Source organism: Botrytis deweyae (genome assembly GCF_014898535.1).
Source record: "Botrytis deweyae strain B1 chromosome Unknown BDEW_058, whole genome shotgun sequence".
Lineage (NCBI taxonomy): Eukaryota > Fungi > Ascomycota > Leotiomycetes > Helotiales > Sclerotiniaceae > Botrytis > Botrytis deweyae.
In genome coordinates, this window is record NW_024066265.1 from 74,899 (window position 1) to 102,554 (window position 27,656).

Below are 27,656 nucleotides of genomic sequence, written 5' to 3' on the forward strand. Positions count from 1 at the left end.
GCTAGGCTAGGTCAACTAACTTCACTATCGTATGTCTGTGTGAGTGGGGCTTCGAGATGAAATCAAGGGTAGATAGGATAGGTTATGACATGCTGCCTGGGAGGAAAAGGATATACCCTGTAAGCTTGAATGGAATATACTATTGGAGTTTACTATGTTGGTTGGGATTTGATGATGGGGGTTTGGATTTGTGAGTGGGTGAGTGGAGGGCTTGAATTATGGTGTGGTATGGTATGGTACACCCAATTTCATAACTATACCCGATTTAATAACATGTGTCTAAAACGTGACTTTTTTTGATCTAATCAACTTTTTGCTGAATCCTGTATTAAAATAATTCAATTGCTTTCAATTCAATCAATATAACTCCAAATTGAAAAAACTCTGTATAGAAATCTAGATTTTAATTGAAAGAATCAAGAATTAAAATATAAATAATATTAATTGAAAATTCATTAAATTAAAAGTGATTGAATAAAAATCCAATTTCGAAAGTTCAAAACCCTAAAAATTATATCAAAAATCATGATTTCATTCAACTATCTTTAATTCAATAAATTTTTAATTAATATTATTCATATTTTAATTTTTGATTCTATCAATTGAGATCTATATTTCTATATAGAGTTTTTTCAATTTGGAGTTATATTGATTAAATTGAAGTTTTTGATTTTTGGAATTTGATTAAGTGATATTCGAAAAAGTACTTTTTTTCTAAATATACGTTATTAAATCGGGTGTAGCTTCCAAAACGTGACTTTTCTATACTTCGTTAAAAACACCTCAATATTATATTTCGATATTTTAATCTACGATAACTTTATTAATCTGGCTTTGATTTGAATAAGTATAGTATTATATAATAGAGAATGATTGAATCTATCATTTATCTAAATTTCATTTGATTCTAAATCATATTGATTGAGATTGAAACTTTAAAGCGAAAATCTAAAAACTAAAAGGTTTTATATAGAAACTAGTTATAATCAATCTACTTTGCTTACTTAAACCCTTTAAAATATTATATTATTTTAAACCATTTATTAATCGATTAATATAATTTGAAATCGCTTTAAATTTTGAATAATGATTAAATCAATTGATTGCTTTTATTTGATATAGAGATTTTTGATTTTAAAGTTATATTAATAAAGCTAGGATTTTATTATTAATTGTTTTCATTAAAAAGGTTATGAGATTATAAAATCACGTTTTGGAAGCTAGTTATGAAATTGGGTATATGGTGTAGTATGGTATGGTATAATATGGTATAATATAGTATAGATAGTATAAATAGTATAGATAATATAAATAATATAAATAGTAAGTCGGGTACTCTACTTTCGGGCCACCCCTGTTTTAGGCCACCCTTTTACACCAAAAATCACTTTTTAGGCTTATTAATATCTCTATCAATATTAAATATAATTTGATAAAAATTTATGTATATATAATTTAGATCGATTTAAGTCTATTTTGAAATTTTTAGATTTTTAGAATTTTTTTGTATTAAAAGCTAAAGCTTCAAAATATCGATTTTTAAATTTATATGGGAATTATATACAAAATTGAATTTTTTATAAAATCTTTAATAACTTTTTAACAACAATTATCAAAAGAAAATCATATATATTTTTAAAATATTTAAGCTTGAATCTATATAGAAATTCAAAAAAAAATTCAAAAAAATTAATAGATATAGAAATATAGTATATAGTGAGTTTAGAGTAGTATAAATAATCTCTATCATTTTGAGGGTATCTCTATAATTACTTATTTATAAGAAATTTTCTATTTTTTTCTGAATCTTTTATATTAAATACACTATAAATTTATAATCAAATTTTAGAGTTTATTTTTAACAATTTTTATTAGAAAGTTATTGAAGATTTTATAAAAAGTTTGAATTTGTATATAATTCCTATACAAATTTGAAAATCGATATTTTGAAGCTTTAAATCTCAATACAGAAAAATTCTAAGAATCTGAAAATTTCAGATTAAGCTTAAATCAATCTAAATTATATATACACAAATTTTTATTAAATTCTATCCATAAATAAAAAAGTTATAAATTCCATTTTTGGTGTATTTTGGATATAAAAAGTAGCCCAAAAGGGAGGTGGCCCGAAAGTAGGATACCCGACAGAAAAGACGTATATCATAGGTAAGGTTTTAGTATTAAGTATAGTACGTATTATATTGAAAGCTATATATAATCCAGTTGACTATATTAATCAAGATGATTACGTAATACGCCTAATGCGTCTAGCCTGTTTTCTCCGACTTTATAAATAGTATAGATAAGATAAATAATATAGATAATATAGATAATATAGATAATATAGATAATATAGATAATATAGTAATATAGATAATATAGATAATATAGATAATATAGATAATATAGATAATATAGATAATATAGATAATATAGATAATATAGTATAATATAGTAGACTATAATATAATATAATATAATATAATATAATATAAGATAATATAATATAATATAATATAATATAATATAATATAAATAATATAATATAATATAATATATATAATATAAATAATATATATAATATAACATCGTATAATAAAATAAGATAAGCCAGTAAGTTCTAATACATAAACAACAAGTCTATACAATCACCGCTATAAGCTAAGCTAAGCTTTTGCCTCTCCATTAATTAACCTTCACTCTACGATACACTTTTCGAGAATACAATACACCCGAGATTCACGGGCATAGTTGAATGTAGTTGATAGTGATTTGCAGGCTGGCTAGCTAGCTGGATGGGTTATAGATATCAGAATCAGAATCAGAATCAAAACCAGAACCAGATAGATAAAAGTCCGCCTGCCCGTCCGCGCACACAGGGAACCTGCCTCGCCTGTCTCGCCTGCCTCGCCTGCCAGGATGGAAGGGAAGGGAGGAAGCTAAGAATGAGGGATCGGATCTGATCTGCGCTAACCTTCCTATGGGATGGGATGGGATGGGTGGAGGTAGGGAGGGTAGGGTGATGCGAGAACCTTAATCCGACATACATACTTGTATCGTACACGACTGAGGGTTTGAGTGAAGCCTGGAGGGAGGTTGAGGTTGAGATTGAGGTTGAGATTGAGGTTGGGAGGGGGAGAGGTGTTACGGATTGCAGCACTTTTTTTATTATTCTTTATTTTTTATTTTACTTCATGTTGGATTGAGCAGAGCAAAAGGTTGAATTTGAATTTGAATTTGAATTTGAATTTGAATTTGAATTTGAATTTGAATTTGAATTTGAATTTGAATTTGAATTTGAATTTGAATTTGAATTTGAATTTGAATTTGAATTTGAATTTGAATTTGAATTTGAATTTGAATGGCCGTGTCACTCGAGTAGTAACTTAATTATATTCGGCTTCCGAGAGGTGATGGTGGATGGATGAACGAGGTGAGGGGTGGGATGGGTAGGTTAGCACCGCCTATCGACGGCAAGAGTATCTATCATTCATGGAAGACTGCAGAACGGAACGAGTCGTGAACATCCATCCATCCATATCCAGGAAGTGAAGGAAAGGAGAGAAGACGGTGAGTGCGGGTGTTGGAATTCCTTCTTGGTGCGTGCAACAGGAATCGATAAACCCCCACCAGTTAGTTCTTTGTCATTACTTTCTCTCATCGGTCCACCGCCATCTCATCTCCTTTTTCCTCGTCTTGTCTTGTCTTGTCTTGTATAACATGCAATACCTTTTGCCCCCAGCTTTTATTTGCATAATCTCCCATGCTCGTAGTCAAATCTCTGACCTAATCCATACCATCAGAACATCATTTTGCGTCCATCCACTTACAACAAACTAGTTAAAAACATCCATGAACATGTTCGCATCCCCATCCCCATCCCCATCTCAATCCATCCAAACCAAACCAAACCGGAACTAAATCAGCCCTGTACAACTCCGGGATGGATTCTTAAAACACTCCACCCAGAAGCGACCCCTGAAAATCCCACTTCAGCAGTGAAGCAATGAGATGGGAAATTGCTCTGCTTCACTTGCTTACTGCTTACTTGAATATGGTTCTGACACGCACACGCGCACGTACATACATCTGCATTAGGGTAATTTCTTTTTCACAGTTGCCATACTCGGGCCAAATGCAGGAGATAGATGCAAGCATGTTTGTCTTTGTCTTTGTCTTGTCTTGTCTTGTCTTGTCTTGCCTTGCCTGTCTTGCCTTGCCTGCCTTGTTTGTTTGTTTTGCCACGGTGATGCTATGGTTATGCCGACAAAGGCTATAGGCTCAGTGCAGTATTGACGAGGGAATAGATCCGAGATGTTGGGCTCGGGCTTCGCGCATAAAGCAAACATGTAGAAACGTTGTGGTTTCCCTACCTGTTATCGGGGAATGGGTCTTGGGTATGCCATGCAATGGATGTCAAGGTATGGGAAAGGAAGCATAGGGAAGTGGCATGTGATTATTTACCTCTGGTGTGCTGTAGGGAATAGGCTGTAGTATGAATGCTCATCCAACGACTTAGACCTTGAACACTTCATGGTGCCTTGCTTTGCCCCTTGATGATTGCGTGAGCATGTACATATGCATGATGTTGAGTTACCCAATACATTTGCGAAATGAGATATCTCCGTTAGTAATGGTAATTGCTAAATATCGAAGATGGAGATTGAAGATTGAAGATTGCAGTAACATCCCGGAGAACACCCACCTGACACTCCTGACGCGATTGATGATTCAAACCCCCACTCGAACTCCAATCTCAACTAAACCCATCCAAGCCCACACCCTGCACAGCGGAAACGCTAGACAAGTGGTAAGATAGATACCGTGAGATCAAGAGAGGCCGGTCTCACGAAAACGAAATAATGCTTAGCCTTCCTTGGCTTGACCCCCAATTTCGATCCCTCATTTCTTTAACCTAATGTGCCATATGAATGGATCATGATCATTCTCGTATCCATCCATATGAACAGGATACCGAGTAACATAGAAATTGAATGATCTCCATTGTGTTCAGTTCCAATTGAGTCTCAGCCCAACGCTAACCCCAGCCATGGAAATCCGACTAGCAAATTGCAAGATCCTCAACTCATTTCCACGCCACCAATCATACCATTTCATCACGAAAATAATTGACATCTCTTGCCATTTCCATTACCTATCTCTCTCTCAAACATCGCCCAAAAGGAAAATCGTATCATCGCGCCCACATTGAAGAGTTTTCTTCCACATTTCGATGGAGCAAATCGGAAGGCCAAAGACACATCCCCATTCTCCAAGGAGATCAAGATTTTAACCCTGTTCCCATTTCCTTTTTTTTTCTCTTTCCTCAAGTCTTCCCAGTCATTGTGGCAGCACAAGCAATGGAACCGAACTTTCATGCACCAACAAAACGGGGATTCGACCGAAAACCCATGGGAGCCGGACTCTATCTCCGCACTTGATGATTACTGGCTGGGTAGCGCCATAGTTCGACACTTTGTGTAGCCTTTGGTCATGCGGCTGTATGTTGCGGAACATGAGTTGATTTGAGGAAAGAGGAAAGGACAGGGTGAGATATTGGTGGAGATCTGTGCGTCGCCATCTTGCTGAAGAATGGCTATTGTTTGGTGATTGTGATAAGTGATGATTGGTGAGAAGCAAGAGGTAGATGCTTGATAGCTGCTATGTGGATTCTTCACCAGCTTTACAGTACGGCATCTCGTATCTTATGGGTAGATGTGCATGTGCCTGATGTGTATTGAGGACATTACTGTCAACCTAAATGCCTCACTACTTATGGGTAGATAGACTTTGGATTAGTATCGCCAGCTCAAGGCAAGACGGACGACAGAGAAGACGAGAACCAACCGAGACTCTGGACCCGAAACCGGAGACTCGGATTTATGTAGATGTCAAAGAAAAAGTGTCACATTCCGGGAGTTATGGTCAAAAAGCGAAGAGAGGCATAGGTATGAGTCCAGTCTTCGGGAATCCTGTTGTTGGTACAGGTTGCGGCGGGGTAAGCCAAGCTGTCTTTCAGCGTTCGCAAGATTAGATTCAAGGTGATCATGAACATCATCATCATCATCATCATCATCATCATCATCATCATCATCATCATCATCATCATCATCATCATCATCATCATCATCATCATCATATTGATATTGAAGCTGAATTTGATAGATGTGATAGTATTGAGGCTTTTGATACAGATGATGTACATATTGTGATGGAAATTCGGAATCATGAAGATGGAAAGGTTTCGGGACGGAAGATTATCATGGTGAATATTGCCTGGAAGCGAAGGATGAAACAGAACAAGAGAAGAATGGAAATTGGTTGCAGCCTTAGAAAAGAGGGGAAGAGAAAAGTGGAGATGGTTGGATGCATATTAATATACTCCTTTAGTTCAAGTCGATTTTCAAGTCGATTTTGATAATATCTCTGGATGGTAAAGGTCGTAAGAGGAATGGCTCGAGGGCACAAGCAATTGTTTCTGGGTTTTCCCCATATGTGTATGATAATTATTAGTTGGAAGGTTTGATTGGTCTAGTGAAGGGGCGATTTAACCCTCGGACGATTTTATCAATAAGCGTGTACTGACTAGCGACGCCAACATATTAATTACCATGAATTATATTAACTTTTGAGGATTATATCTACATCTACTATATCTACTACATCTACTACATCTACTACATCTACTACATCTACTACATCTACGATATCTAATCTTAAAAGTAACTGTCCTTATTAATTCATTCAAGAGCTAATCATACGATCGCTACAATTATAATTTGAAAAATAATCTTCTCCTAGTATTACTTTTCATTCCAGGAAGGGTCACCAGTCTTTCTCTCATCGGCCTCAGAATATTGTTGTTCCGTTTCTCCCAGATGACCCCGCATAGTCCCAACCATTAGCAGGAGAGGACTCACATAATGCGATACGAGCAAGGGTTGACGGGTACAATCCCCAATCCCCAGTCCCCAATCCCCAAGGATCGGGATCTGGAAGTGCGCGAGGAAAGGTGCGAGCTAGCGATATTGAATCCTGTATGCTGCTGCACTTGTTAGGGTATTGATGGCGATGCAGTGAGAATCCACTTGGCTCTTCTCTCATTCAATTTCATTCAATTTCATTCGACTACCGGTCATCTCTTGCTGCACTTCTTGACCATATACATGCCAAAGCGCCAGTCCACAGAGTTGAGATTCATTAAAACATGCAGCAGAGACCTACCTAGCTATTCTATTCTATCAATGTGAAATCGGTTCATTCGGTCTGCTTACCTACTTACTTATATCCCAGTCAATGACCGTCCGGATGCACCCCATTGCTTCCCTCGCTAAAGCAACGATGTCCCGATATTGATGCAGTCCTCGTTAACTTTCCCTGTTTACAACAAGAGATTCCCCAAGAATGGACAAAAAAAAAAGCAACAGTGACTTTGATGCATTTCCCAATTCAATCTTGGATGCGGTACTCTGCCACCCTACCCTCGGACGTTATATTGAGCAGCAAGCCACAAGCTTCTCACTACCTAGCTACTCTTTCACATCCCAGCAAACTCATCTCAAAAACCCTAGAAACCAAAAACCAGGCCCATGTCAAGCAACGGCACATAAAACTCACCATGTGCAACCGTTGCTCCATTCCTAATCAAAATTGAACGAAGAGAGCGAGAAACAAGATTTTTTTGTTGAGAGATGTCGAAGTCGCATTTTTGCAGATTAAAATCCTCTATCTGATTGGCTGATGCCTCTAATGGATGTGCTACCTGAGGTGTTTCTGTCTTGAGCGGGAGCGATTCATCACATGGCACAGAGATCGCATATCACTACACAATTGGACACGACAGTGCCGCTGTAGTGAAACATTTATTGCTGTGAAGAGGCAGAATTCTTGAGATGGTTGAGATTTGATAGGGATGGATTGATTTTGATTTTGATTTTGATGTTGATACCTTTCGAGTAAATTTGGAGAGAAACTCGAGATTTCACACAATGGGGGTTGATGAAACGAAAGCTCAACAGACGAGAGTTTATTACACTTTTTCTCGGCCCTCAAAATGTAAATCAATCCATGTCATACTTAATCATAATACGTGTAATACGTGCAAACCGTTGAGGGAAAACACCCACCCCGGCCCGAACCGATAACTTACCTTCAATGCAAGCAATAATAGAAAACCTTCTCACCCCAGGGTTCACGGATCTTGCATCTCTTCCCTCTAGCTTGCTGAAATCATCAACAAACTCAGAGCCAATAGCAAGGGGAGTATCTAAACCTTGTCTTGACTTTGCACTCGAGGCAGTCCGGATCGATTACTTTGCAGGCAATCTAGAATCACTCCATGGCATTCCGCTTCAAAGCAAGCACCTTGGGTCGTATGCAATACCTAGGATATGTAATTGAAATCAAAGAATCCTGACTTTGGATTCGAATGGTTGGAGGCAAATGGTTGGAGGCAAATGGTTGGAGGCAAATGGTTGGAGGCAAATGGTTGGAGGCAAATGGTTGGAGGCAAATGAAGTTGTTTTGTTTGGTAGACCTAGGTCGAGGTGCATTTGGCTGAAATGAGGGAATCTGATTTCTCGGACCCAAACCTGCGCATTATCACTGTTCAAAGGGGGCGGGAATGAAACAAAACTCACGTGGTCAGAGGGGAGCTGTGTTCCGGATCCGTGCAGCAAGCATCGTCCTTCGTGCAGATTGTATATGTATGTGCGTGACTGGATATCAGCGCGGCACCTTCTTGTGTACATACTACACAGACTTATTATTAGCGGCATGTGAGAAGGCGAATCGATGCATGATATGTCAATATGCCTGTCCGTAATCTTCCATCGAATACGAGATTCCCATTCGCAATTCGCGAGGCACTGAAAGGTAGGGCGGGAAATTAATCCATGAAGCGTAGTGGTGATTCCCTTGGTTGTTCTCGGCCTTCGGCTTGCGCTTTCTTTTGGGGCGTCTTGCCTGCTCACTGATACGCTCGCTATGCATCCCACGTCCCTGCGGGGAAGAGATGGGACCGGCATGGCCCTACACGCCATCCAAATGTTATCCAAAATCTGTCTCACTACTAAATATGCTTCCGACTCTCGAAATGAACTCTCGAGATATCCAGGTTTTGATAGGAATGAGTGTAGGAGATCTACGTTCAGTGAGTTTGACATCAAAGATGACAACAGACGCCATGGGAATTCTCCGTCCATGGTCTGGAGTGAGACCTCTGCACTATGATCGAAGAAGCAATGGTAAAGTCCACGCATGCTCAATGCGGAAGATGGTTGCCGGCACATTGCATTTGACATCAATATTAGGACTTGCTAGGCGGTAGCTCGGCCCAGGGCACACAATGTTTACGAGACTGTCAGGATCTACTCTATCAAACAAAGTCATCTCGTCTTCCTGCGCGATCCTCACTAAGATGGATAGAGGGAGGAAGAGGGGCGAGCAGATGAATGAAAAGATTCATACGTCCATCACCGTCATCTTGGTTTCCCGCTGAGAAATGTCAAAAATGTCAAACCTGGCGCAGTCTAGGGCAACAGCTGATATGTCTACCTAGTACCTATGGATGAAAGCCGCAGTTGTCCGTCAGTAGTCAACCATTTGACTCGGTCAGTGAGAAGTGGAGAGGACGATAATAGAAGCAAAACAAACCTAGATAATTAATCGACATTTATGGAAATGTATCTTGATGTTGCCTCCTTCCAGCACACTAACAACACGCCGGTACCGTCTGATGAAGGACTCCTATTGACTAGGTAGGGACAGACATCTATCTTCCTGATTATCAACGATAATTTCAAGGGGCTGAGACATTGAAGTCCGAAAAGCTTCAATAGTCCCATGTCACCACCAGAGACGGCCCTTTTCATCTTTTGGGGGGAATTAGGGATGAAATTAATTTAGTAGGAAAGTACTAGGGAGGTTGATTGGACGATGTGAGTTGGACATTGATGTAATTATCGGTAGTTGATTACGCCGTCGCCATGCACTTTTTTCTTTCCAGTCTGGATGAGAAGTCGAGGAGTTGCCATTGATCGAGAGAAGTGTGCGAGAAGAAAGTGTGCTGTTGCTTGCTATTGCTAGCTGTACTTTCCATTGGAACCTTGAACCTTGCACCTTGCACCTTGCACCTGACACCCTACACCTTACCTTACACCTTACCTTTTACACCTTACACCTTACACCTTGCACCTTGCACCTTGCAGCTTCCCACCTTGGGGTAAATCCGCAAAATACTTACTTTGGCCTAGGAAAACTAGTGGACTTCCCCTCATACGCTAATTGATTAAAAATTGCCGTAGTCATAAAAAATCGCGCAAGTTTTTTTCTAAATTTGGTTTCTAAATTTGGTAGCAGGCAACGACAGACCTAGACATTGACTTTGCAGAAACTCCAACTTCCTCTAACAACCCAGCTCTCTCCCGCAAGTCTTCTCGTCCATTTTCATTCAAAGGGTCCAAATGCTAACCTGCAGCCTTCAAGACAGCTTGGACGCTTGACCTGCTAATATTGTAGTGTCACAACAGGTTGAAAATCCCCCACTTATACTCTTCTCGGAAAAGCTGGCAAAGACAAAACAAAACAAAACAAAACAAAAAAAAAAAGAACTCAAGGACTGCAATTGGTTGTATGATACACCGTTCTCTCACTTTGACGGCCAATAGAGATATTTCGATCCTTATGATGGCGCATCTCGAGGATCATAGCTCGTAAAAGGCTCTGCCAAAATTATCCCTCCTATTGTCCAATCATGATTCTCGCTTCAGCATGCACATCAGATCTCAGCCATCTTAAGCTACCTTGGTCAATACCTTGCTTGTTGATTTTCATTTAACTTTCGGCTTGGGATTGACAAACTAAACCTTTCCCCGCCCGCCACTGATGATTTGCAGAAAAAGCAAATCGTGTGAGGCTCTCAAAGACGCTTCGGGCACCCTAAGCCGGCGGTACCTGATGGATGTGATAGCTCAGATTTGGTAGATCATCCACAGACTTGCTCCACCAAATCTAGATAGACTTCCAGCAACTAGATATTGTGTTCCTGCATCGAAGGACCCCCAGTTCAAGTGTTGTTAGTTTGTCAACGCAAAGAAAGGTCGTTACGGCTGGTTGCTTGACCACGAACTTTAGTTGTTTTTCCGTTGGCTCTATTCTAGGTTCCTATACTTCGCCCTCAACTATCGACAATGCTCTCGAGCTAGATCTTGCATCTTGTGCTGCTTGTCAGTAAACCTTATAGGAAGCTAATACACTCGAGTTCTTCCTATCAAAGTCTTAGTTGATTCCCCCCCCCTTCTCCCCTCCAAAATCACTATCATTTGGCCCTTGATCTTGCGCAACGTTCTGTTCACCCGGAAGCTTTATTGATTCAAACTTTGTACGAGTATCTTTCGGTACCTCCGGCTTTTGGTAACGTTAAATCCAGTTCCAGGAGATTGGAACTCGTTATAGCCCAAAATCACGTCAACCTGCTCGAAAGAGAAAGAACTCAGATGTACTAGAAGAGATAGACGTATTGACTACTTCACGTGCTAATGATCAGCAATCATTTTGAGACTTTCCAACCAAACTCGACGGCGTTAGTATCAATATTCGGGTATCATATATCTCAACATCTCTCCTCCTTGAAGATAGACCGCAGCCTGCAATATACCCATCATACCTATCATACCTATCATACCTATCATACCTATCATACTTATCCTACACATCACACATATCAATATCATCAATCTGCAAGATCCTGCTCCTTCAACATCATCTCGCATCAATATAAAATTACGTTACCAGAGAACGTTTCAAGTCAACATCAGGGATACAGATAATCATCCATCCATTCATACATCCATTCTCCGCATATCGAATCTGTTCAGGCGGCAAGTCCAAGGGGCCATCCGTTGCCAATCAAGCTTGCACTACTGAGTTCAGCACACTCACTGGCACTCTTCATACAAATATCCAAACTTCAACGAATGGAAATTTCGCTCATCCCGTCAGTACATGAATCTTTCCTCATTCTTGTTCTCATTGCTTCATCACAATCACTCCATCAGCCATTAACCGGCGCATTGGATCAGCCGTGCATTCAAGACCCTAGCCACGTTATACCCTTTTGGTGGAGGAGCATAATATCTATTCTTCACCCACAGATTATATTCACCATCCCGAAATCGTCCTTCTTGCATTTTGTCGAGCTTGCTATCCTTATCCTTGTCCATTCGATCGGAAGTCTTACTGAAAAATGCTTCGTAGGCTAACTGCATTATAGCCAACAGTTTTCGTACGTTAGTTCTCAAGAAATCTCTGCAATTTTCCGCAATCTCATTGTTTCAATTGAACTCGATCGCATTATTCCCCGAAGCAAACATTGAAACAAAATAAGAGGATATCCAGAAGGACGAGAGAAATCTTTTCATCTCAAATCATAACTTTTCTCAATTTGCCCTTTTGATATTCTATAAAAGTACCTACGTACGTACGTTACCAGACTTCGTTGAGACATTCGAAACCACCCACCACACACGCGCACACATACCCACTATCCCAGACTTATCCTCGCCTGCATACTTTACAGTACACCCACTACAACCCACCGTACTGTACTTATCTCAATCAAGCATCAACAATCTGGAACATTTTTCATAATCGGCAGACTCTTGCCTACACACGGGTAGCTCTTACTACACTACACTTACACGCACGGCCTACTCAACGACCACTACTACTCTATTTTTCCATACTTGGCCCCCAAAATAAGAGGATCAGCAGGCATTAGATTTGAAGGGATCCCAAATCCATCTTCACACCCATACAGCCAGCCTATCAAGGACGCATAAAATCATCGCTATCATTGTCGGAAGCTGGTTCCAGTTCCCACGAGACGCCAACTACCACCCCCGAAAACTTAGATTGCGACAACAACAGTCAAGCTCGGAGCTCCTCTACCGTTGCGCTTCCGCGACCAAGTCAGACCCCTAAAACGGCCACAAAAAAAAAAGCCCTGCCGAAGACAGCAAGCAATTCAGCAAACAAACCGGCGATACGGTGCAGTGCATTTCAGCACAGCAACGAACAACGACTGGCTGGACAAAAAGAGATTTCTCAAAACACATGGGAAAGGAGCCAATCAATAGAGACAGAAAAAAAAAAGAATTCGATTAAGAGCAGCTCTCTCGATTGCGAGACTGTCGAATTCTTTGAGTCTTCTTCACACCACCTTTTTATTTTCTTGAATTCATTCTACCATTACACGCCGCTTTCAAACGTCCCCCCCCCCCCCCCCCCCCTGTGCGCACCTAAGGATTCGAAACAATAAGCCGGGTACGGGTAAGATTTAAGCAAGAAAATCAACATCTCCCTACCGAACGTTGAGAAGTACGGACGGTACTGCGAGGATATTCCTGGCAATTTCGTGCATATTACCGCTCCATTCCAGCCGTCGCATTAATCATACCCTCGATACTCTGTTTGGCAGATTCGACCCTGTTCAATTGCGATTCTTGAGTATCTCCCACAGCTCTTTCAGCGTAACTTTCGCCGAGCGCTTTACTCTCGGTGGGTATCTGAGGCCTTGTCAGGGGACAATTTAGGATATTCGTGGAACTCAAAGGGAGAGGATTAGCGGCGCAAGAAAGCCACTCTCACCCATTTTGGATCCTCTATCATAGGTCTTTTTTATCTTTTTGATTCTTGTTTCCACAAGGCTAGTTGGGACCCCATCAAAACCGACCTGTAACCAATCCCAACCCCAGGCCTCAAATTCCAATTCTACAGGGACTCTTCAGGCCTGTTCGAACAGTGCGTTTGCATCAATACCTATACAGAAATCAGGCGACAAATAAGGAACGGCAATTCTGCTTTTACATTCTTGGAGTGTAATTTCGCGAAAGCACGCACGATAGCTTCCAGCAGCGAGTAGCAAGCAAGAAGCAGCAAGCAGCAAGCAGCAAGCAGGAAAGAAAGGCGGCCTTTCGGAAACCAGGAAAAGACCAAGACAAGGGAAGAAAAGGCAGAGAAGTAAGAAAAAGAAAGAACAGGAGGGAGAAGAAAAAAAAAGAGTTGTTCCTTGAATTACTGTGCATTTCTCCTTGGGAGGCTTTTTTTTTCTTTCTCATTTGGTTCAAGATTATTTTATCGCCTTTACCCTCTATCGCCCACCGTACTCCTCTCTCTCTTTTTCCCTCTGGCCTGACTTAGCACCACTCCGTGCACACACACACCTACATCAAATTACTACCTATATCATCCATCTTCTACTAAAATCAAAGCCTCCATCAACAACTCCTTCGTTCAACCCAACTTCCGGGACGGACGACGGTGACAATCCGTTGTTGCTGGTGTTTGTATTTTCGTGTCTTACATTAGACGACTCATCGTCATAAGAAACTGGAAATTATACCCTACCCTAACCTTCATATCCACCATCAAAACTCTCTTCCTTCGAGGATTCTTTATTCGTTTTCATCACCATCCACAATTGGGACAAATTCCTCTCAAGCTCTTCTATCCGGCTTGACGTCGGATTTTGCAAACCAAGGGTCCATCCAGATAACATTATCGTGGGAAGCCGGTAGATTTGGAAGGGGCGAGGCTGCAAATGAACGATAGTAAGTAAGCCAGCCATCCATCCATCCATCCTTTTTATCTGTGATCGACGCCTCTTCTCTCTTTTTCAATTCTTCAACCAGACTGTACTTCTCTTCAGCTTTCAGCTTCACCTGTTGTGCGGAATATCCTCCATCCACAAAAAGACAATTGATTTTTGGTTGTACTCGGAACAATTTCCCACATCTCTTTTTTTATTTATATCTTCATGGGAAAATTGATTGAAAAAAAAAAGTGTCCAAGTCCAAGAGAATATTTTTCGACACTTTCTCGTTTTATTTTGGGAGTTGTCGTTGATAATTCTCGCGAAATGGTTGGTGTAGTAATTCCCCATTCCTCCAATGCGGTCTTCATATCAAATATCAATCATATCATTGCCTAGCATATCACCATTACACTTCAACCTCTACACTTCACACATCATACTCTACAATTCACATCTCACATCTCACACCTGATAAAGCACAAAACCGCAGAGCAATACAGTGTAATGCCGGGCCCTGACAGTGAATTGGTCAAACGGAACGTTTCATGGAAGAAGTTCCCGAGTGCGACGTTCACAATCAAATCATCGACACAACCCTCCATTCTACAATCTTCTACCATTCATCCTCTCAATCAAAAAATTGAGATTCAAAAAGAGGCGCACAAAGTAGCCTAACCCCAAAAACGTTATACATCCCTCTCCCTATCATATCTTTCAATCTGAATTTTGCCAGAATTCCCTTCCCTCTTCCCCCTCTCCCCTCCCCTTCTTCCAAAAGCTTCATTAATCACGCCGTTACACTACAATTCACTCTCTATCCAATTGGCACTGTCTTTACAATCTTCCTTTTCGTTCTGATTGCTGGTTCGCCTCGTTTGTGTTTTTTTTTATCCATAAAGGTTTCAATAACCTATCTCAATCTTACTACCTTAAACATTTCGGGAATTTTATATCATCCGATACTAACCATCTTACCCAATAGTCCTTACACCTCAAAAATTAACACTCGATCACTTCATGTGCTCTCAATCTGGTAATATCCAAGACCTAACCGCCTATTCAGGGCATTCGTCTTCGTGTATTGTCGGATCCGAACCAGAGCCTGACAGCTCTTCAAGACAGGAATTTGTTCACCCTCCGTCGTTACCCTCTGATATGGGGATGCGATACATGACAATTCCAGCGACAGATGATGTACGGTAAGTTTACCCCCAAATTTCGTTGGTCATTTCTTTTCTTCCGATGTACCCCCTCGTCGACCTTGCATTTAGGCACATACACCACTCCTTGGGTTGTCTCTCATTATCGTTAATTTCAAAATTATGCATGTATCTACCGCTTGTGCGATCTGCACTAAAGCTGGTAATGTAATGAACATGCCACGACTCACACTCCGTCATTGTTCTTATCCAGTTGTCACACAACTTAAGCCTCAGATCAAGCCAAACCGCCTGCACTTCCGCAATGGTTCGCATCACGCGAGTAGTCCCCGCTATTCTGTACCACTGACGGCTGTGTTGGCTGTCATACATATGCAGTCCAACTGGGCATCATTACCGCCATGAAGAAATTTTAATCCATAGGCCGTGTCTCCTCAGAACCTTATCTTCTTTTGTCTTACACTTGTTTAGACCCGTGGCTGATATGATAGCTCAGTTACACTTCCGATTCCGGTACCTCTCATAGCCCTGTGTTCTCGATAGAACCCACGATACCAAACTCAATCCCGTCCAATATCCCATTCCCCCCATACGCGCATGCCTATCAGTCAACACTGAACGGTCCCACGTACTCAGGTGGGAGCAACTCGTACTTTTCTCCGAGCTCGTCCTTATTTTCTATGCCCGATCTTAAACCCCGCTTGAACTCTATGTACGTACCTTCCACCCCCTTTTAAGTACTTCGATACACCACCATTTCTGTGCACAGATAATAATGATCTATCCGCACAGTCACTCCTCCCCTGGAATGGCACCACCCTCACGCTCACCAGCCTTACCACATCCACAGTCACCAATAAGCACACGAGATTTATACGCAAGTGCAACACCACATTTACGAAGAACGGACGGAATTTCAAGATCTCCGTCAACCTCTGGAACTGTGAGAGGCGTACCGTTATCACCATCTAACAGCGGATTCGCAAGTCCGGCGAATATGGAGGGTTCCCAACTTGGAGGGCCACTCACCCCTCCTCTAAATCCGACAGAAGTGATCCTCACTTTGCAGGCGGCTGACGGACAGATCATCACTCCAGAAATCTTTGGCAAAATTGATAAAGGATTTTTCATGGCAGAAAACGATTGGACCTGCTATAGAAGAAACTATTTTTCGCTGAGTTGCTCATTTACTCTTCAACCTATCGTTCCGGGAGCAAATGTATATCTCTTGTTGTCTGGTGGAATGAGACCGCAGGTACAGCAGTTTGCGATGTCCATAGCTGCAGTGGTAGATTCGCGCGATGGAAAGTCAATAGAATTGGTTCAGCACACTCCCAAACGAGACAAAGGACCACAAGATAAGCCGCCAAGAATCGCGGTGGCCCCAAGACCGCACACAACACATAACATGTATGGCGGCGACAACGGTATTGGTGGTGGGCCGCGCGGAATGTACGATGGATCCTTCGGTCAGTCACCAAGCTCACCACCAAATGAGGCAACTTTCGAGCGCATCCAATTCAAGAATGCGACCGCGAATAACGGAAAACGGAGAGCTGCTCAACAGTATTATCACCTGCTTGTAGAACTCTTTGCAGATTTGGGTACTAATCACAATCATTCGGAACGCTGGGTAAAGATTGCGGTTCGTATGTCCGCACCAATGGTGGTGCGTGGTCGCTCACCCGGGCATTACCAGAGCGAAAGACGCGGTAGCAATGCAAGTTCTGGACCTGGAGGCGCTGGTGGTGCTGGTGGTGGTTCATACACACCATCTGGATCATCTCGCACCCCGGGCGATATTACCATGTCTGGAACTTCCTCCATGCTTCCCGGTTCTAACAATTACGGTTCTTACGATGGTCGATCCCACCATTATCGCACTGGACCTCTTCAAATTCCTATGGAACCTACTCTTTCTGCTGAAGAAGCCAAAAGCATTGAGGATGCTCCTTGCTATATGTACTACCCAACTCCAATATGGGAGGGCGCAGAGCCACGGAACCAATTGCCTAGTCTTCCAGAATATGTGCCAGGAAAAATCAAGCAAGAATACAATACTGGTGGCTACTCTTTACCGAGTATCAGTGGTGCACAAGATTCTTTGGGTAGACATTGTGGAAGGTGGGAAGGAGTCCCGGAATCAAAGGGTTATTTTCCAACAATGGCACTGGCACAGGAACTCAATATCAGCTAGCCATTTCACATGAGGGACTAATCGCAATTTAACACGCGATACAACACGTGTGCTACACTAGGCTGCAGTACTCGTGAGCCCCGTCTTATCTTTCTCCCTTCTCCGCTCTGGTTCACTTTTAATTGTCTGCGCATCGCATTTCATGGTTGCACATTTCTTCAATTGTCAGCTGGAGTATAATGGATTGGCTCATCGCTTGGTTGCTTGATGTATCTGCAGAAAACACCCTGATTATGGAATTGATTGGCGCAAGGAATAGGAAAGAATTGAAGGCTAAAGGATCATGTTAGCATATTTGATTGGGATATTTCACTTGGGGGAATACTACAAAATCGAATGGGATCGGGTTCATATCACCTCGATATGACACACATACAGGATGGATCAACATGGATCAGATGGATGGATGGAAAAAGCTTGCATCTAGGTTTGGTCTAGGATGGAACGGGAAAAAAATACATTGAATTTTGGTGACGGAGTTAGATTTGGTCTCGGTTACTTCTTTTTTGCGGATTTCGGGCATGGTAATGATGGATGAATTGAATGGATGGACAAATGGGCAACAAGGGAACCGGATTGCAATGGATTGGGATGGATGGGTACATGATCTCGCCAATCGCGGATCCTGGTGTTTCTTACATGTGTCATTGATGGATTTCTCATCGTATTTCTTGTTATTTCCTTTTTTTGTTATTGAGTTGGATGTGAAGGTATTTGAGAAGGCTTTACTGCCCAATCATATCTTTTGCACCAGGCCCAGACACAATAGTTCCTCTTTGCTTGCATCTGATTATTTCTTCTACCTTGACTGCGTGTTTGTTGATGTTGCTGCGTGGATGGACTTATTGTTGACGAATGAATTTGAGTTGCGGGCTGTTGAGTGAGCGTTTCGTACTTTGAGTTGTGTCTGTTGTTGTTTTTGAGTGTGGGGATTGAGATGGCTGAGAAGAGAGAGACGGGGAATCAGAGGTCGAGAGAGTATGGCAAATTGACCAAGGGTACAACGGCTTGTGGGGATGATGACTGCCAGTGAGCAGATAGAAAAGCCAGGAGAACACCAGCGAGAGGCTGGGGAGGAGAAACGGAAAACTGTGTGGGAAATCGAAGAGTTGATGTTTCGTTGAATTTTCGTTTTGCCATGCCAGTCAGTTAGTCGATTAGTCAGTCAATGCAGGAGGCTTTTGTTGATATATGCATACATTTATTTCATGATAATGATGATGGTGATGGAACTACGAAACCGTGAATCCGTGAAACCGTGGAACAGTACAGTGCGATGCGATGCGATTGAGATACCTACCTACCGGTAGCTCTTTCAATCCCGTAAATAAATAAAAAACCATCATGTGTATTACCGGAGTGAAAACTAGGTACGATACAGCACATCTCCTTTCATTTCCTGCTATACAGACCGGGAACCAAAGGGACAGGAGCACCAGCTGGGATCGGTATGGCTTGCGACAGTGTCTCGATTACATGTTACAGGTCGTACGTAGTACATACAGGTCATACAAGTGCCTAGTGAGAGGTAGTATGGAGATCTGCATCTTAGGCCGAGTAATTAATGGTTTGTGTGATTCTGCGGGCATCTGTGATCTTACGTTATGTTATTTCTTGCTCTGGGGTTCTCTTGATCGCTGCTTGTCTCTCGTTGCTGTTTTTTTTCTTTCTTTTTGAACAGTTTCTTGGTACGGGGGCAAGCAGAAAGGTGATGAGTATAAGTCGTGGAAATACACAAGAGGGTCACCAGGTTTAGATTGAATAAGAGGAGAAATGGAAGAGCTGTCTTGGATTATAGGATCCTATCTTGCTTGCTCAAATATAGGTTTGTTGTTAGGAGTTTTGTTGACACTATTGTAGAAAAATCGGTCTCATCGATAATCACATGGTGAGTTTGCAGTCACGTCATGCGAAATTGATGTATGATGCAATTTCATCGATTCTGCTACCTACCGTGACTTCGCCCTGTGTCACGACAATAATAATGCAGATCCAGTCCTAATACTCGCAAAGAGAAGCAACCGCAGCTGGATACCTATGCCCTTGCACCGGGAAGCTAGCTAGAATTCCATTGATCTTATCGAGATCCGAGTCCGTCAATTCAACCTCTGTAGTATTCTCCTGAACCCGAGACTCAGATCTGGCTCCGAATACTGGAATGATGGGAGGATAGCCTGGCTTCTTGCTCTGCGATTTAATCCAACACAAAGCTAACTGTGCGGGTGTACAGCCCTTATCCAAAGCTAACTTTCCTAACTCTTCCACCAGTTCTAAGTTCTTGTCAAAGTTTTCTGGCTGGAAACGGGGAAAGTGACGGTGAGGATCACTCTCCGGCAAATCATCCAAGCTCTTGAACTGACCCGTCAGCATGCCTGCTCCAAGCGGTGTATGAGCAACCATCACAATTCCCAACTCTCCACATGCTTCTGCGACGCCGTTCTCAAAGACATCTGTAGCCCACAAGCTAATCTCTGCCTCGAGCATGTCGATCTTTGCCACTGCGCTAGCTCGCCGAATGGAATTGGCTGAGACTTCACTCAATTGAATCCCGCCAATCAAACCCTTCTTGACGCACTCATGCAAAGCCTTAACAGTATCCTCAATCGGCGTAATCTTATCCTGTCTAGCCATGCCAAACAGATCAATGTGTTTATGACCTCCTAAGATCTTATTCGCATTCTCGACATACTTGTAGACCGCCGCCGGCGAACTATCCAGCTTGAATGTCTTCCTATCCGCAAACCCACTCTTGATACAGAGAACCACTTTCTCAGCATCTTCCGGATATGCTGCGAAGTAGCGCGCGAGGAGATGGAGGGAGTTATTTTCTGCAGAACCGTAGAAATCGGCGCCATTCCATACATTTACTCCGGCTGCGAGAGCGGCTTTCAGGACGGGGAAGGAAATGCTGTCGGGGGTTTGCGCGCCGCGCCAGGTCATTCCTAGGGAGATTAGTGAGAGTTCGATGGCTTGAAAATGGTTTGGATGGAGGGGTAAGTTGAAGGTGAGATTTACGCATGAGACCTAGGCCATTGTGAGATGTTTCTTTACCTGCGAGAATAGGCATCTTTATCTGAAGGGTAGAAGTTACGTTGTTGTGGGTAAGAGAGAAAGAGAGAGGGGGAGAGAGAGAGTATACAGAGCTCTGGTACAATGGAGGAAAAAAGTTATCTATAGGGAAAAATATGTATTTTTAGAGAAAATTCTCAATTTAAAAAGCAGGAGGTTTGTTGTAAAAAGGTAGGAAATCTCGGAGTTAAGAGAAAACTGTCGGACGCGGGGTTGGAGGAGGAAGGTACGGATGGCATGTGACACAGATCGCATACCGCAGTGTCTCTAATGTCTTGAATCGGATTTTGAAAACCAATTTTCGAGAATGGCTTGCTACAGTACTTCGAGTTTCCATTTTTTTCGTCAATGTGAATTATTTTGCGCGTTAGGGGTTGCTTCATGCGTCTGAATAGAGGTTTGCGCTAGTGATGAATTGCATTTAAATTTCACATGACTACTTAGATTCTATCTATTTATCATCAATCCGTCATTCGATTTTATGAATCAGATATAATGTGTTAAGACTGCGGTAGGAAATGATATCATAAACACCAGTCCAAGATTTCGAACACTGTGAAATGATTCCACAATGCTAAATATGTCACGAAACTTCCCGTGGTGTGATATGTCTAACATTCAGTATTCTACAAGAGTAACACCACAATCTACACTCTCACGAGCCCTTCACACTTTCAAATTCTTTTACTGCATAGGACAAGTTTGTATTCGGATTTTGTCTCCCGGCCAAACCTCGATATCTCCGGTCTCATAAGTGACGCAGCGAAGGTTTGAGTAACGATCGCTTTTATGATGTGGCTTGGTATGAAGAATTGCTTGATTTGAAGTGGGGTTTCAGATATGTTTAAGTCTCGATTGATGGAGAATTGAGATTTGGTCCAGAATCAATCTAGGTGGATTCAGGAATATTGCAGTTTGGAAGAGGCGTTACGAAAAGGGGGTTAGTGTCAATAGGCGAGACTATGTCGTATGGCTAGTCAGAAATATTAAACACGAGGCTCAAGATTTCTGGCCATTTTGATCTACAGTGGGAATCTAATTTAAAGACCATACACGAGACTTTCAACGGAGATGATGTAAGGAAATACTTCAAACATCAAGATATATAGGAAAGCTTAGGTACCTAGCTGTAATTAAATTGTTTAGATTAACTATTGTCGTTTTAATTTCACCTCCTATATACAGAGAATGATGAGTATTTGGTAATACTTCGAGAAAAAGATAATGGTAATATTAAAACATATAACGATAGACTGACTTCGTCTCACTTTATAACTATATCTTGGAAAGCTTGCTCACTATTCTTACTATACTATCATAAGTATTAATTACTTCCAGATTTTCGGCTGGAAAACTAGAGACATGCTGTGCCATATAACGCAAACAGTATCTAGTTGTCAGAAATGAAGAAGAGGGAATACAACTGAGTATATATAGGAAAATAGGCTGATTTATACAAATCAAATTCACTCTCAAATTAGTACGGAGCGAACAATTCTGTTCGATTTGATATTATTTTCGAACTAGTGGTCCTCTAGAACTCTAGAACACCAAGCTTGATTTGCCCTGTTGCATTAGCTCAGTACAAATGATGATGATGTTTACTACAGATACGCCTCGGGAATCTCTCTAGCCTTCTACTACCAACACCTCGATGGTTGATGGAACGGCTACGAGGATTATGAACTCTGGATTATACTCTGCTGGGCAAGGGAGAGATTTGGAACTCGCCTTTCTACGAGGCTTCTTGCAACTTTTCACGGCTTCCTGATTTCGCTCTTGAAATCTTTTGCTGTCAAAAATACGAAGATAGAGACAATAAGCGGGTGAAGATGATGATGAGATTAGTGAAGTGACAACAAAAAAAGGGTGAGTAATTGACAATAAAACTGATATATTATGCAGCAACAAACACCCCGATCCATGATTACAATTCCATGATAGATGTTCTAGTTTTTGTCTCTTTACAAACGCACCACCAACAGCACCGATCATTGCTTTGCCACAGCAAAATCTACCAACAAAGAAGAGTCTCTTCTGGAAATTCTCAAAGTCACCTGGAACCTGTAATATCCCAGATGCGTCTCGACTAGAAAGTGGCGAGAAAAGAACATTAGGGATGGTAGAACGAAGTATACATAGGAAAATGGGCTGGTCCATGCTAGCCTGATCAAAGTGTGCAAGCAGGACAAACTTGTCCCAAATAGGCCCTAGGTCTAAGATCTAACTATAAAAAGTCGACTTCCGTCCTTCCTTTCTTCCTCTATACACGTCAGTCACTCTTTTCTTGAAGAAGCCAGGGGGCTGGAGCTTGTCTCGCGCGTTCTTATGTAGCTGCGAACGTGGCTTTGGGGGTTGTATTATTTTGCTATAACTGAGACTTTGAGATCAAGCAAGCTTTAATCGATGAATTTAATCTTGTCGGGATATTGATCATGTGATCTAAGAGGGCACTGTATTGCAACTAGCGTATGTACTAGCGTATGCACTAGCGCTAGCACTTCTACTATATTAAGTACTAGCTTCCCATAGTAATAATGATCAAGCATGAATGAAAACACAATAGACTAAAGTACTATACACTTTATCAACCCAAGTTGATACCAACAAATCTGAAGAGAAGCACATTGTTCATGGGTGACAAATGTTTGCAGTGACTGTGGAACCTTATGATTATAGTATCAAGAATTGTGCTAAGAACAACAAAGGAAATTTTAATTTGACAGTGAAAGAATAAAGAGTCACTAGACGAATGTAGTTTTCCGTGTGAGTTTGACCCTTCGGTTGACTCCACGGTATACGGTAGAGTCTAGGAGCCGAGAGAAGCAAAAGAGGTGTACACTATCCCTCGAGCTTGGGAAGGCACCGAGTCACCTATCATAACCATTATCCTACTTTGCTCTATCTGAAGTAGCAATAATCAGTCAAGTCTACCACAAAGGGGTCTATAGAGCTATAATCGCTTAGTAGCAGTACCTAGTGACAACAAAAAGTAGCCTTAAAATCGAAATTAGCATCGTGCCATTCTTTTGTCGTTGTTTCAACTCAAAACCGTCAATCATGTCGCTACTAAGCTCTTGCCTTAATCATTGTTATTACTTCCAAACTCTCATATGAAGTAAAACGATCCGATGACGGTGGGAATCACTACAACAGGTATCTCAGAAGCACAAGCAGTATGTTTCTTTTTCGGCAGGAATATGTGAAGATGCTCCCGCACACACACCTAGCCACCGATCAAAGACAGCACATCTTGCCGGGCCGATCCCACAATCCGGTGGCAGATATCGGAGAAGAAAGGAGAGAACAGGGGGAGTGAGAGAAGGTATAAATGGTAAAAGGGCCTGGTCCGTGCGAGCCCGATGCGCAGCTCAAATTTGAGCAAACAGGACAAACTCATCTAGATCAGGCCTAGCGCAATTCATATTGCTCATGTTACTCATATCCGTTAGTTTGATGTAGTATGTTTCCGTTCAGAGAAACGAAAATACTCTCTCTCTGTGAATAAGAACCACAGAAAGAATTAGAAAGTCTATGTTCAACCCCATTGAGAACATCATGAAGGCGTAAAAATCACCTCGATCTCTTTTCAACGGCCTATAGATTTACTACTAGAGTATATCTTGGCCTCGAAACTTCACCATACTCGATTAGGACGAGTTTGTCCTGTTTGTCTAGAATTCAAGCCCTCGATTGAGCTCGCACGGACCACGCTATTTTTCTATCTAAACGTTCTTCTGTCTTGTCAACTTCTCTTTTTTCTTTTTCTTCATACCGCACAAGCTGCGCTGCAATCATGCATTTATATGCGCAAATTTTTTCTTGGCTGTTTTCTCTGTGCATGCTTACCTCGGGAGAAGGGTGTCATATCTGTGCGCCGTGAGCCTGTAGACTAACGAGCCCCGATAGATCAGATGCGAGAGTCAGCAACGTATTTTTCTAGTAGAAGTAAATCGTTCGTTGTCATTAATCTTCTGTTTCTTTGTCATTGATTCAGTCATGTAAACGGTTTTGAGTAACATTGCCGCGGGCAAAACTAGAATAATCACTGTCGTTTAAGGTACATTTTCGTTCTAGTGATTTAGCCGTATACTTTTTTTCTGTGTTTCTAATCGAATCCAATCTCATTCCAGGGCGGTATGACGCCGCGCAAAAAGTAGTTCCACATAAGAACTAAAGCGTTCCAACTTTCCACATCTCCTAAAGGAATAGGAGAGAATGAATTGGAGAAAGACAAGGAGGTTAAACAAGGAAGTCGGCTAGTCTTTACTAGTCCGATAAGTTTGAGTAACCAGGACAAACATGGCAAACAGGACAAACACGTTCCAATTGGATAGGAGCTCCTCCCTCGAGCCTTGATCTACTTTACTGCCTATTTTATAGATCCCGTGGGAGAATTCAAGTCTCCAAAATGTTCTATCTAGAAGCAGACATTCAAATCTCGCTTGGAACTATTTCTGTCAAACAAATTCTACATTTGAGTCTGCTCGAATGACTATTTCGAGATTCAGTATTAAAAACCCAGCCTAGCAACTGAAACAAACCTTCTGAACTGTACATCACCACCCCACTCCATCTCCCTCCTTCTCTCTCTAACTTTCTCCCAACCATATCAACATTCCCACTGGTACATAACTCAATCCCATAAGACTAGCGAAGATAAACCACGCCCAGAAATAGCCGATACTTCCAGCTAGAGGCAAAGCAAAATAACCCACTACAGATGACAATCCTCTCGAAAGATTAAAAAGTGTTCCTGTCTCCGGGGTCTGTGGCTTATAAAAATCGGAAATGTAAAAGTAGAGCCCTGTAGAGCATAATTGAAGACCGAAAGAACCTATATATGATGATTTGTAAGCTTCTAGTATCATGATAGGCAGGAGGTAGGAAGATCACTGGAAACATACCTATCCCCAGCCCAACCAAAGGTCCCACAAACCCCGTTTTCCCAAAAGTCCCCCGAATACTAAAAGTCCAGCAGGCATAGACATTGCATATAACGGCGAGAGAAATTAACGATACTCCGGCTTTCTCTCACCATTATGTCGTTGCGCCATATGATACATGATGGCATTTGAAGCACAACCAGCACAGAGCTCGCCTATCATGCTGCCAATCGTGAGAAAGATACCTAGAGAGACACCCATTGATCCGCTTTTGAGATGGTAGAATTTGATGTAGATGGTGGCTAGAGAAATGGCAAGGAGAACATTGATAAATGTCCAAGCTAATGTATAGTACCAGAATGTAAACAAGACCGATGGGTAACTAAACATGCGGAATGCATACGAAAAGTCCCGCATGCGTAGACTTCTCGTAGTGCTTTTATTCCCCTTGAAATTGAAGAACATCATAAAGTACGTTCGCTCGGGTCTTTTCGTAGCAAGAGCCACGGTATCGCGACAGAATATCATTTCTGGGAAGAAGAAAATAGCAAAGGAAAGAGCTGAACCAGTAATAATAGCACCTACCCATAATCCCACTGCCAACCACCTGCTTGGCCTATATAGCCACCGATGAGTGCTGCGATCTGAGCGCCATTTGTCACAAATATGGAATAGACACACATTTTCTCTCCTCGCTCGTGGAGAAAAAACATATCGTTGAAAACAGCTGTATCTACAGACATTATACCGCCCATTCCGACACTGCATATTACAAGTGTTCGAGTGTAGCGAAATTTGGCGAGCAGGCAGAGCCGATTCCACCGATGACAGTGGTTAACATCGCAAGTAGAGTACTTGGCCGACGAGCATAAATATTAGTACAAGGGTTCCAGATGACAGGCTGTTGAATGTTAGTCAGGTATTTGTTGGTATAGGAGACCATATGACCTGCTTACAGAGAGGCCACCAATGATTACATATGTGGTTGTGCTGTACGCAGTAGTCTTGGAGCTCACATCCATAGCTTTGCTAAAAAGAACCAAGCTAGGATTATACCATGAAACTAACCTGAATCAGCACTGTCCATTTCAACCAAACAGGCCAATTCTGAAAAGTGTTAACCGCGGGAATTTTTGACCAAAATCTAATAATCCGAACTGCAGTTTGACACTCGTAAGCTTTCGAGACCTTAATGGAACCAGGAAACCCCAGTGTCTCAAAGTTTGAATATATTTTTAATATGAAATGATTCTTAGACATTGAAAGCTCTTCATCATCAGACTGCACTACAGACTCTTGGAAATATGATTGGTGACGGAAAAATTATAAAAACCAACAAGAGGATCATCTTTGAAATAACTAGGCTGGGGGACAAGCGGTAGACCATGATGATCTAAGAAGATAGCTGACGCTTGCGAATCGTGCTACTAATCTCAAGATTTGCCGATGTTATCTTTTCGCTACCCCCTTTAGGACTCATGATGTGATTTTTGCTATCATGGATCGTCTGCCGTCGGGATTAATGGCAATCGAAGTTTCTGCTATTGAATTAATTTTCAGGAAATAAGTGAAGATTGTCGGTACATAAATACTTCAAGTCGACAGCTTTCGGAGCACAAATTACCAACTACATCGTCCCGTCAGTATGGTTCGCCCGCCCTAACCTCTTTCTATCGGATGTCCGGATTGTTTGCCAACCAACATTCGCAACTGTTTGTAGCCCAACCAAGAAGAAACTAGATTCTGTAATT

At 41.7% G+C, this 27,656-nt stretch overlaps 3 protein-coding genes across 3 annotated transcripts; 1 reads left to right on the forward strand and 2 right to left on the reverse strand.

Moving 5' to 3' along the window:
* Positions 1 to 14,599: 14,599 nt before the first annotated feature.
* EAE98_012080 (uncharacterized protein) lies at positions 14,600 to 17,950 on the forward strand (the record flags this gene model as incomplete). Its single annotated transcript, XM_038959704.1, has 4 exons — positions 14,600 to 14,609; positions 15,576 to 15,792; positions 16,250 to 16,465; positions 16,546 to 17,950. The coding sequence occupies 4 exons, from the start codon at positions 14,600 to 14,602 to the stop codon at positions 17,948 to 17,950; spliced, it is 1,848 nt and encodes a 615-aa protein (XP_038803917.1).
* A 1,998-nt stretch (positions 17,951 to 19,948) lies between these two features.
* EAE98_012081 (uncharacterized protein) lies at positions 19,949 to 21,017 on the reverse strand (the record flags this gene model as incomplete). Its single annotated transcript, XM_038959705.1, has 2 exons — positions 19,949 to 20,892; positions 20,966 to 21,017. The coding sequence occupies 2 exons, from the start codon at positions 21,015 to 21,017 to the stop codon at positions 19,949 to 19,951; spliced, it is 996 nt and encodes a 331-aa protein (XP_038803918.1).
* A 4,545-nt stretch (positions 21,018 to 25,562) lies between these two features.
* EAE98_012082 (uncharacterized protein) lies at positions 25,563 to 27,385 on the reverse strand (the record flags this gene model as incomplete). Its single annotated transcript, XM_038959706.1, has 5 exons — positions 25,563 to 25,856; positions 26,058 to 26,521; positions 26,679 to 26,806; positions 26,862 to 26,968; positions 27,316 to 27,385. 5 exons carry the CDS (start codon positions 27,383 to 27,385, stop codon positions 25,612 to 25,614), a joined length of 1,014 nt encoding a protein of 337 aa, XP_038803919.1. The 3' UTR covers positions 25,563 to 25,611.
* Between the last annotated feature and the right edge of the window lie 271 nt (positions 27,386 to 27,656).